General features: G+C 34.7%; 2 protein-coding genes across 8 annotated transcripts; one reads left to right on the forward strand and one right to left on the reverse strand.

The window, feature by feature from the left end:
• The first annotated feature begins 494 nt into the window (after positions 1 to 494).
• On the forward strand, positions 495 to 6,872 carry LOC108193807 (uncharacterized). Of its 7 annotated transcripts, none has more exons than XM_064080936.1 (15): positions 495 to 811; positions 1,846 to 1,973; positions 2,066 to 2,177; positions 2,368 to 2,424; positions 3,379 to 3,483; positions 4,726 to 4,809; positions 4,901 to 5,016; positions 5,119 to 5,220; positions 5,300 to 5,416; positions 5,543 to 5,599; positions 5,713 to 5,779; positions 5,890 to 5,943; positions 6,033 to 6,107; positions 6,207 to 6,242; positions 6,348 to 6,872. In XM_064080936.1, exons 2-15 carry the CDS (start codon positions 1,927 to 1,929, stop codon positions 6,447 to 6,449), a joined length of 1,131 nt encoding a protein of 376 aa, XP_063937006.1. In that variant the 5' UTR covers positions 495 to 811; positions 1,846 to 1,926; the 3' UTR covers positions 6,450 to 6,872. The 7 variants fall into 7 exon arrangements, with proteins under 7 accessions (XP_063937006.1, XP_063937005.1, XP_063937007.1 ...); XM_064080935.1 differs by having other exon boundaries at positions 2,066 to 2,168; positions 2,323 to 2,424; XM_064080937.1 differs by having other exon boundaries at positions 2,066 to 2,168.
• A 1,091-nt stretch (positions 6,873 to 7,963) lies between these two features.
• On the reverse strand, positions 7,964 to 10,650 carry LOC108196816 (uncharacterized). Its single transcript, XM_064080933.1, has 2 exons — positions 10,174 to 10,650; positions 7,964 to 9,460 (listed from the first exon to the last, which is right to left on the reverse strand). The coding sequence occupies exons 1-2, from the start codon at positions 10,279 to 10,281 to the stop codon at positions 8,363 to 8,365; spliced, it is 1,206 nt and encodes a 401-aa protein (XP_063937003.1). The 5' UTR covers positions 10,282 to 10,650; the 3' UTR covers positions 7,964 to 8,362.
• Positions 10,651 to 11,716: the final 1,066 nt, after the last annotated feature.

Consider the following 11,716-nt stretch of genomic DNA (forward strand, 5'->3'; position numbering starts at 1 on the left):
GCCAACTTCAATCAGATTCCAATTACATTCGCTCATTCTCCATTGTTAAATTTAAACAGTATTCTCTCGTTTCTCCGCTATTAAATTCGACAGGATACAAAATGATCGGAATCATATATATTCTCGTTATAAAATTTTTCATTTTTCCCGTTAATTTTCGAGATAGAAAATAATTATCATAACTTCGATCCAAACTTCAACCAGACACAGTAACTTTACCAAACTTCAACCAGACACAATGTCTGATCCAAACTTCAACCAGACACACTTTTTTTAACTGATCAATACGTATTTTAATGTGCATATAAAATATAGACTCACAAGTTTAAAAAAGTTTTTTGTGCTGTAACATAATTAAAAAATATTAAATTTTTATTTGAAAAGAAAAAAAATGAAAAGTTTAAAATAAATAAACAAATAAACGATGGAGGAGACAGGAAGGAAGCGACTGATTGTGCCATATTTTAGAGAAATTCACTGACACTTGTTTGGGTTAAATTTCAAACTAGACAAAGACCACATAGTCCAAACCCCAGTGGAGTCTTAACTACTCCATAAATCAGTTCAAACACAACCGGTGTAACTGTTGGGATTTTTACTTCATCAATATCAACAAACTGAGCTAGAAGAACACAACAAAAGATCTTGTCCATACAACACATTTTCATGAGAAACCAAGGATTTTAGCCTCTTCACATTTTTATTCAAGTGAAAAGGTGAAAGTTGGGCTCAACCCACGTTGCTTTGATCCAGCAAAAGTGCATTTCTTGTGATTCCGCATTTTTTAGCCAACCCCTTGACTGTTTTTCAGGTACTTTTCATTTTTCTGTATGTATATGTGCAATGCATATAAGGCTGAAGTTGATTTGTCTGAAAAAAATTGTTGATTTTAAAAAGAATGGCAAGAAATCAGTACAAAGTGAGTTGATTGTTGTGATTTTTTACTGCTAAGTTGATTATGGTGTGACATTATTTGTTTATTTAGCTTTGTACTTGTGTATGTAATGGTTTAAGAATTCCTGACCTCGAGGTTATAGGAGAATTGTTCGCTTAATATTTTGTATCTTTGCATGAAAGGAAGCTAATTTGTCTTGCAAGTTGCAATCTTAGTCTTTGGATCATGTAAATTTAATACCCGCTGTTGTTGTTGTTGTTGTTATGTGTGTGTATGTGGCATTGATTGGTGTCGGTTTAATGTACATGGGAAGATATTGGTATAGTTTCCTATTTCAGACATCGAATTGTATGGATCCTTCTTTTGGAAGGGTAAAATTGAAGCATTGGTTGCTTAGCTTGATTAAGGGGTGGAGGGTTTTGGCTCTGGAAGAAAGCGCGGGCGTAGTTTGTTGACATTGAACTCAAATCTTGAATTGTGTCGATGATGTTTTAGTACTAAAAATCAGGGTTATTTGGGTTCTAATCTTTATAATGTAGTGTGAAACTGGAAGTGAGTAGCTTATTTTAGGAGTTACCTTTAGAGGTATTATTGGGTTCAATGATGCACATGTGCAGTATGGTGGTGCTAAAAATTGGCCTTAAAAGTTCACTGTTTAATGTGTAAAAGAATCTACCCATGTGTTTCGTCTTTAAAACATCAGGGTTTGGTATGTTAGAGATACTATAGGGAGTGCATGTAATACTAGTTAAGTTGATTAACCAGATCAGTGTATAACTAGCTTAACATCAGGTGGATAACCTTAAGACGAGATTCCCAATAATTAGATAACTAGCACAGTTGTGCAAAGTTCACCATTTCTCGTGGATTTATCAATCAGTTTGATGATTTTTGTTGCTACAGCATGCATTTAAATTTGCGGTCAATGTCTGTAATTTCTTCCCCTGCAGCATTCTGTCTTTAACAGTTTCGTTACCTGCTTGCAACTTACTGGACAATGCAAAGGTGGCCTCACAGAATCTTTGATTGTAATGCAGTGTCAGAAGACTTTAGCTAAAATGGGACATATAGGTCGCAGGTTTGTGATTTTGTGAATAGATAATCTTTCAAGTGACCTTGTAATCTTGAAAACTTGTATCATCTAATATCATTATTTTTGGTTCATTACAGTACCTTTGTCAAAAAAGCAAATGAGACTACCAGACTTCTGTTAACAACTTTTATTGGAGTTTTTTTTGGTTTCGTGATTGGGGTATCATTTCCTGTCCTATCAATAAGTAAGGTGTGCAATATCCCATTTCTTGCTCTCCTTTTCTATTTATCGTGTCTAATTCCCCTTCCTATTACAAGCATTCCTCACAACGGTTTTTAATGTTGGCTTATGTCATTTGTCTTAAGTCATAAACTAGCTCTTGCTATTGTGGCAGCTGAGTCTTTCCTCCGATTATCTTCCCCTCTCTGAATTTATTCAGGTTATGGATCCTAGTATCCCAGCCCAAGCTAAAGTTCAAACCAATGATAAGTCTAAGGTATGCTTTACTTTGCTGATTCAAAGGTGTTGTAAATTAGTAAAATAGTATCATCATTGTTTGACCAATACCTTGCTGGTTCATATAAATCATGACCTATTTCTTTCGCCATATCTATTGTTAAGCCTATCATTGGTGACTAAATGGATATGGATTGCTGGATAGTTTTTTCAATATCGAACAATTTTACGAAAAATAGACTTGCTATCCATGAACCTGACAGATTGATAAGTTATTGTTTAAGAATCTTCATTTTGTGTCTGTCTTTTTGTTGACAGTAGACGACGAGCATATCTCACTTGTTGCATTTAAGTGGCCTCAAACTTCCAACATGTCATGTTTTATGTTTTTCTAATTAAAAATTTAAATATTTCTTTTGCATTATTGTTATCTTTTACATTTTTTGCTTATTTGTTACAAAATCTGTTAAACATTGAGTTTGTAGAAGAATTTGTAGTGTCAAGTATATATGTAAATATCAAATGATGGAAATTCAATCATCAAAGGATAAATACACAATCTCTAAACTCAGTCTTTTAATCTTAAATTACTGGTATGTACCACATCTCAGAACACAGTAGACTATCACTACTGACAGACATATCCATAACCTTGTCTGTCTAAATAAACCATAGTTTGTACTGCAAAGGTTCTTCTCTCAAACTGTATCTTAAACAAGTCTCGCAAAATTTTGATCTCGTCCAGTCAGAATTACATAAACCTATAGTTATACTACTGGTAAAAGTGATAGGAATAATATTTCGTAAACAAATGTCAGATCATGGTTCAAAAAGTAAAACCCGTTAATGCTTGTGCATGTGTTTTGCGACCTCCTTTTCGTGATCTTGACATAAACTTCTCTTATGGTGTTATAAATAATTTTATTTCTCTGGTTCTTTTCAGTACAATTAGTTCCAATTCACAGACTTTTGCTGCATTAATGAATATATGCAGATATGGGTCCCATCAAATCCACGAGGTGCGGAAAGATTACCGCCAGGCATTGTTGTGCCAGAGTCAGACTTGTATCCTCGTAGATTGTACGGTAAACCCAGTGAGGTTAGTATCCTTTTATTGTTACTACCCAAAGACATGTATGTGTTTCCATAACAAATATAGCATGGCCAAATATAATTTTCTGATTGGGTTCTGAGTGAAAATATTCTGAGGGAAATCAAGAACAAAAAGAGCAGATTACTATGACACAATTCTTTACTTGCTTCACCAAGAAAACAAGAACATACTTAGTCTTACATAAGAGAGATGTACGTGGAAACTAATGATACCAATTTCAAATGAAATGAATTTTTACGACAACAAGGCTAGGATAAGAGCAGCTCCAGTAGACTCTTTTTATCCACTCCTTGTATATTATATAAAGATTGTCTTTCAATGACTTAAGACATAGATATCTGCGTCTATCTCCAACAATACGTTTTATTTATTTTTAATTGTTAGATGTACATTTTACCTATAAAAGTGCAATAAAAAGTAAAGAGAAAACGATTTTCTTTAATAATTTATTACTTAGGAATGGGAGGAGGCTCGTAATAAACAGGGAGTCAATGGAAGCTCTTAGTGACTTGAAGCCACTAGGAACCTCTTGAAACAACATATTAACACTCGTTTATAGTAAGACATGTTTGGAGGTGCTCTAAGTAGTTTTTTTATCTGTTCTCTATGGAACCCTCGGACTTTAAAATGCTAGAGCATGGTAATAATTTACATGAAGCATTTAAGTTTTTACTTATTGGCATTTACAAGACCCAACTGTCATTCCCAAGTACCTCGTGACATTTACCGTTGGTCATAAGCAGATGCAAATTGGTCATAATACCAATTTTGAATTAAATGCTTTTTTCACTCTGAGAAGGCTAGGATCATAGCATCTTCAATAGAATTTTTATATCACTCCTTAATATATTATAAAAACCGGCTCTTAATATATTTATAACATAGGAGTGGGAGGAGGCTCTTAATGATGCAAGAAGCCACTAGGAGCCTTTTGAAACAACATTCTAACACTAATTATAGTTTAACTTAAGAGCCTAAATGGAAGGTGTTTTGGAGGTGCTTTAAGAAGTTTACATATAGAAGCTTCTGCTTGACTTTCTGTTTCCGCAGTTTCTTCATCTATTAGAATCCAATTGACATTCTGTTTCTCCATTTTCCTATATTTTGCCTCATTACTTCAGCTCCCAGTTCATTTGTACTCATATGCAACCCCCTGACTTTGAAATACCATACCATGATAATAGTTTAAATAAAGCATGTAATATTGCACTTATTTCCATTTTGCAGGACTTAACTGTCATTCCAAAGTACCTTGTGACATTTACCGTTGGTCATAAGCAGATGCATAATATTGATGCCGCTATTAAGAAGGTCTCTCTCCCTCCCTCCCTCCCTCCCTCTCTCTCCCCCCGTCTCCCTCCCTCCCTCTCTCCCTCCCTCCTAAATTTGTTTCTTTATACAGTTTTCAGGTAACTTTACTGTCGTTCTGTTTCATTATGATAATCGAACAAGTGACTGGGATGCATATGAGTGGTCAAAGAAGGCTATCCATATAAGTGTGCAGAAGCAGACAAAATGGTATGGAATTTTGTTAAAGTTTATAGTGAGTTTCCTTTAAGGTTTTCTTGGTTGTACAAATTATATAATCCATCCATTTTACTAAACACAATGGACCTCAAGGTGGTTTGCAAAAAGATTCCTTCATCCTGATATCGTTGCTGCCTATGAGTACATATTTATCTGGGATGAAGACCTTGGGGTGGAGCATTTTGAATCTGAAGAGTAAGTGATTTCTGCTAAAAATTTGAGCTTGCTGAAATTTCTAAAGCAATATACTTATCTGAATAGCTTACCATTTCAGATATATAAAACTTGTGAAGAAGCATGGTTTGGAGATTTCACAGCCTGGTCTAGAGCCGGACGCCAAAGCATTAACATGGCAAATGACCAAGAGAAGAGGCGATCGTGAAGTTCACAAGTAAGAATGTTGTCACTGATACAACAAACAGCCATGACTATCTTCTTACTTAATTGTTACCAAAATTAAATAATGATGTATCGCCTTCCTCTTACACCTTTCCTCCTTCCCATTATGCGCTATAAGAGAAACAGAGGAGAAACCCGGCTGGTGCCCAGACCCTCATTTACCTCCCTGCGCAGGGTATGGACTGTATTCATTGTTTGTAATAAGTATATCTATTGCTTAGATCTTCTTCTCCACGGTGAACTGCTTAGTAAATCGCTAGTTACTACTTCAACATCTGCTATTTGCAGGTTTGTCGAAATCATGGCACCTGTATTTTCTAGAGAAGCATGGCGCTGTGTATGGTATATGATTCAGGTAGGTACTATCACTTAATTTCTATCAACTCTGGAGTGCCATAGTTCTTGATATTATCCTAATTAGCTTTCTGCCTTGGAATCCTTAAATGTCTTTATGCGGCCTTGTAGAGTGACTTAGTTCATGGATGGGGTCTTGACTTTGCTGTTCGAAAATGTATTGAGGTAGGTCCGCCTGTTTAATTTTGATTATGATTCAGTTTGATCCAGAAATATCAGAATCTGAGCATTTCATAATATTTTTCCTCGTGTAGCCTGCTCACGAGAAAATAGGTGTTGTAGACGCCCAATGGATTGTACATCAAGGTATTCCATCACTAGGGGGACAGGTACATATGCGACCTGCTTCTTGCATATAATATAGAACTAAGTCTATGTGTTTATGTCGCTTTACTATATCTGATACAGTTGAAATTTTTTCCTGTTAGGGTGAATCAAACGACGGGAAGCAACCATGGCAAGGGGTATTTGATATTACTTCTGATCAGAACTTTGTTACATTGTAACAAATTGTTGTCGTTGACTGTTGTTAATGTTAATGAAGTTGATTGATCTCTTGTTTGTGGCAGGTGAGACAAAGGTGTAGATCAGAGTGGAAAATGTTTCAAGATCGCCTTGCCAATGCTGAAAAAGAATATTACCAATTGACGGGAACTTCCAGTTCCACATAACAAGACCAGCTAAATCAACAGAAGTTGACCATATATCAAATTTGCTCCATCATTCTGCTATACTGTAAATTCTAAGTTTATAGGATTAAAGAATTGTTACACCTTAGTTGATGTTACAGATACAATCTTTTTATTTTGAACTGCAAAGGAAGTCTTATGTACAAACATGCAGTGAAAAAAAAACATGAAAAAATATCGAGATACAGCTATCAGATTTTCACATTCCTGCTGAAGCAATGCTTCTAGCTGGTTATGTTATGCTTTGTATCTTCGCGTGAAAGGAAGCTCAGCTGTCTAGCAGTCTTAGTCTTGTGTGTGTCTGTTTGTGTGTAATTGTATCTGTAGTGATAAATGTAGTTGCTTTATTAAAGAACATGCTGCTTCAAGTTTTGGTGCTGATAAGATGATGGAGATTTATCATCACATTCACATTCACCTGTATCATTTAGAAGAGTGTTGATATGGAAATTTGGATCATTGGCTGGGGATAAAAATATATTGATGGAACAATGTTGCATCTAAGCAGATTTTGTTGTGTTGCCACTTGCCAGCATTTCTTTCTCAAGGCTGGTCTTGAAAATATGTTTAATAATTTATTAAAATGAAAATATTATATCATTTTAAATATGACAAATATAGAATCTATGATATAGTAAAGATATATACAATAATAACTAAATATTAGATAATATTTTAATATTAAAATACATCCGATTTTTACATCGATTAATCCTTTCATTAATCCCTATTTTTTCGATTAATCCTAAATCGGTAGGTCAACCGATTATTTCTGATTTCCAATTTACAGTAGACTTGTAAGGCTGCCAAGGACTGGTATTAGACATACAGTGACGAGTGGCTATCTTATGCTCAACTAAATTCCGTTTTGGCGTAGTTTAAAATAAGAGGTAATTGCAATTCGGACCCCTATCTTTCATTCAAAAACGATATTGTATCTATATTTTTGAAAACTCAAACCGGACCCCCTTATTTTTACATTCCAATGATGATAGAAAAACTTATAACAATTAATCGGATTTCAAAAATCAAATCGGGCAACAACATTGCAGGGGATTAATCAGTTAAATCAGGAATTTTTAGAACACTATTCGTCAGAAACGCTGCATGCAATGTACTGCTCCAAAAATTAGAGATCGTTAACTGAAAATTCTAACACGTACTATGCAAAAATGATACTCCCTTCGTCCCATTGAGATATATACATTTGTATCGGGCACGGAGACTAAGAAAAGTATATAAAGTAATGTAAAGTAATAAGAAAGAGAAAGAAAAATAGGTAAAGTGGTGAAACCCATTAATATTTAAGTGATAGATTTGAAAAAGTGGATGAAGTTAGTGGGTGTGTGGGATTTTTATATTATAAAAGTTTACTATTTTAGGAAAGTTTTGAAATATATAGAATTGAATAGGACATCCCGAAAAAGAAAGTGTATAGAAATCAGAGGGACGGAGGGAGTAAGTAGTTAGTCTCCAAACCAAAATCTCTTGCAGAATAGAGGGAGAACAACCATCTTGTATATTTTCTGGGGTATATCTTCGAGGGGGAGCTTCGGAGGTTCAAGTTCCACTTACATCAAAGATACAACAGCAACTCGGCCGTTCCCTCAATCACAGCCTCCCCCGCTTTGCATAATGTGTATCAACAAGCTCAAGTCTAATTCAAAGTAGACCGCCTTACTATTATTTACAGAACATCACCCAAGAAATCTAAAAAGTATTCTACACTCCGAAACATTTCTAAACGAATGATACTAAAATTGCCCGATATGTAACATGGTTGTTAAGGTAACACTCCGCAATCATCTTGCTCAGATGAAACTTCATTCTCGAACCAGCTGCATCTCAGGCCTCCTTTACAAAAAGAGATATAAGCAATTGAACATGGTTGAAGATCAGCCACTTTCTCTTATGCAGTTCCCGGGTAAAAGATATTTATACTTGTCAGCATTCTGCAAAAGATAGGCCGGAAGATGAACAGCAGAGTAGGAATGAGGTATGGGACCCATTTTCCCTATGATATCCTTGAAGGTGTACTCCTCCGGCAGCATATCAAACAGGTCAGCCCCTTTGCAGATTACCTTCTGAATTCTCTTGGGATTTAAAAATTTGTTGAACTTCACCCTATCAAAATGACTATATGCTTTCATCTTAAATACAAAATCTTGGATACTCCGGAAACAAAAGCTGCAATGCCATCCAGCGTCTGCTAAGATGTCATTTGACTGTCGATAGTGTGCATATTTCGTCTTCCCAGTCTGATATCTGTGGACTGAAGCTCTCCAACTATTATTATCCAACATAAACTCAAAAGAATAGAGGTAGTTCTTCAACCGTAAATGAAGAACTTCAGGTGTGTCATCACACCACCTCAATAAATTAATAGTATGTTTACTTGGTATCTCATCAACATCGGACATTATCAACAAGTCATCATCTTGAATACCTGCTTGCTTAAGAAGATAATCCAATGCCAGCCGTTGATATGCCTCCTCAACAAACGGATTCTCACCTCTCTTGAATCTTCCAGCCACTTTCCCATAAGTTAAACGTGATTCAATAAACTTGAATTTGTCTCTGTTGTTGGCAAAAACCAATGGTTTAGGCAATCCAGTGAATGTTGAATTTGACTCGAGTAGAACAAATTCTGTTACATAAGGATACAATTCTTTCCACCGAATTGTCAGGAGGTCCACTTCATTACTGAACAAAACTGCATCATAAACTCGTCTTGGAAACTCACGAATTCCCCAACCATGAAGTTTGCACAAATTCTCCATTGACACGTTCTCGTGGTAATAGTGAGGAATTTCATGAAATGGCTTGGGTGGTGCTTCCCACAGCGGCCGCAAGAAATAAGATATCTTTTGTCCATGCAAATATACACCAAATACGCAGGTTGGGATCATAACAAAAAGGAAGATGTACGTTTTCAAATCCAGACCCCGCATAATACAACGTATTCTTGACATGCTTATAACACGACCAGAATCCTGCAAATACAAAAAATCTTTACCTTTAAAACCTTGAACAACGCTCAGATAAATATGTACAATACAATAATGAAAATTGCACAATACAGATATTAATAGACTTTTCGAGAAATTTAATACATGTATGCCACCACCTACAAGCACATGGCCAGAAGGTAACAGCCTAATTATATAGAGAATAAGTTCCCCCAATCCTTACTCCCACTATTTTATAAAGAGTACCTTACCCAGATTCATATACTATAGAATAAAATAGCTGTCTCCAGTTTAACTTCTTTCAATGAACATCACCTAATTGTCACGACTAAGAATAATTCCATCATCTAATTAAAAACAACATAGCAAAGCAGGAATCTTTCAAACTATAACTCAGCTCACTAATGAGTTAGGTAGGCAAACATTACGATATGTCGGAGAAACATGCATTTACAAGTATTTCGATCAAAACCCAGATGATCAAAGCTGTATTCAACATATATACATACAAATGCTCAACTTTAACAGAAGAACAATAAAAAAACACATAAATTAAAACAAAAACCATTCAATTTATGCAAATTTTCATCACCTAATTCAGAATTCATGACCTTAATAAGCCAATAACATTACAATCACAAAACCAAACATTGCCTAAAATCAAACAAATCCCAGCAATGTAATCACACAAACACATACATACATACATATATAATCAAAAGAATACAATTTCGTACCTCATCACAAGCAGATCCACAAATATCATCAGACTTTTTAGAGCAATAATGAGATCCCCCTTCTTCCAAAGCAGAAACTTTCTCATAAAACTTATTCATATTCCACATCTCTCTCTCCCAATCTCTCTCCCTCTCTCCCTCTCTCCCAGATCAAATCTGAGCCAAACCCAATCAGGCCTAATGGGTAATCAAAACAAAACCCCACTTGAGAATCACACACACACAAGATTACAAGACACCCCACCAATCAAAAATCAAATCTTGGGCTCCAACCAAATGGGTTGCAAGAAATCAAGAAAATCCTTATATAAAATCAAGAAAATATAAATAATTAACACGAATAAAAGTTGGTGTGAAGAGAGGCTCTCTGGTTAACGGGTGGCAACCAGTTTTCGTAAAGAGATAGATATTTCAAGAAAATAATAAACAAGAAGAAGCCGTTTGTTTTGTTTTGTCTTGTTTTTTTAGATTTTACACTGCGGAAAATGAATATATATAAACCCTATGAATGCGAGATTTTTTTAGTGACGAAATTGACCTTGTGAAAAGACCACATATGGAAGACTTGGCTAGGTCGATGTTGGTCAATTACGAGATTGTGGGCACGCGATTTTTGGTTTTTTAACACGCCTCTGTTGTGAATTGACACAGTATTTGTTGATTCGGTGGAAGAAAAAATGGTTACGAGTTTATAATCGGAAACTTATTATTTCATTCTAATTTTCATGATTGTAATAATAATTTTCGAGATCACGGAAACTTCAATTTCAGATATCATAATCGTACTCATCATGATTTCATGACATGCAATAATAAATGGAGATAATACCGATTATTCAGATTAAAGAAATTGTCAAAAATCAAAAAACGAAAGTTGAGTTGGAAACAAATTTTTTTTGTAAACAATTGTCACAACTGTAGCATACATTATTATTCTTATATGGTAAATTATTTTAAATATTACTTGATTTTATGAAAACAAAATTAAATGTCTTTTAAATAAATTTTCCTCCAGACATTTTATTTCTTAGGTAAAAAATTGAATAGAACTTGCAAGTTAAGAAAGGGTTGTGTAATCTGAACATGAGGCTAACTAGCAACCGTGTATGGCTAGTCATTTTCTCCCACTAAACTCGTTTAATTAATCGTTGTCCCACTCGGATTCATTGTCATATTCTTATGCAAATGCTACACAACCTGTAACGTGTTGTTTTATATGCTAGATACCGGGCCTGGGCCTTGCGTTAAGAGTCCTTTTCAAAAATAAGTGTTTATTTTTAAGGAAAATTATAAATTTTTATTTTTTTTCGTTAAATAAGTGTTTATTTTTCCGGATAATGAATATTATACACGTTTTTGAAAGCAGTTATTTCTTCTTCTTTTATCTCAAATACATTCAAAAATTCTTTCTTCTTCTTTTTTATCGAATACTAATGTTTGATCTACAAAATCAGTAACTTTACGAGTAGTAAAGAATTATGTATTTCAACCAGAAACTGAAATCAGATCACACTTTATGATTACAACAACGCATTTGATAATT

Source organism: Daucus carota, chromosome 7 (genome assembly GCF_001625215.2).
Source record: "Daucus carota subsp. sativus chromosome 7, DH1 v3.0, whole genome shotgun sequence".
NCBI lineage: Eukaryota > Viridiplantae > Streptophyta > Magnoliopsida > Apiales > Apiaceae > Daucus > Daucus carota.

What these genes read in the sequence shown, in the direction of transcription:
- LOC108193807 (XM_017360630.2), top strand. Translation starts at nt 1,927, where the DNA reads ATGCAGTGTCAGAAGACTTTAGCTAAAATGGGACATATAGGTCGCAG. An exon ending in CTGTCCTATCAATAAGTAAG is followed by an intron (nt 2,178 to 2,322) that starts GTGTGCAATATC and finishes CTATTGTGGCAG; the next exon opens with CTGAGTCTTTCCTCCGATTA. An exon ending in CTGTTCGAAAATGTATTGAG is followed by an intron (nt 5,944 to 6,032) that starts GTAGGTCCGCCT and finishes TTCCTCGTGTAG; the next exon opens with CCTGCTCACGAGAAAATAGG.
- LOC108196816 (XM_064080933.1), bottom strand. Translation starts at nt 10,281, where the DNA reads ATGTGGAATATGAATAAGTTTTATGAGAAAGTTTCTGCTTTGGAAGAA. An exon ending in GTGGATCTGCTTGTGATGAG is followed by an intron (nt 9,461 to 10,173) that starts GTACGAAATTGT and finishes TTGTATTTGCAG; the next exon opens with GATTCTGGTCGTGTTATAAG.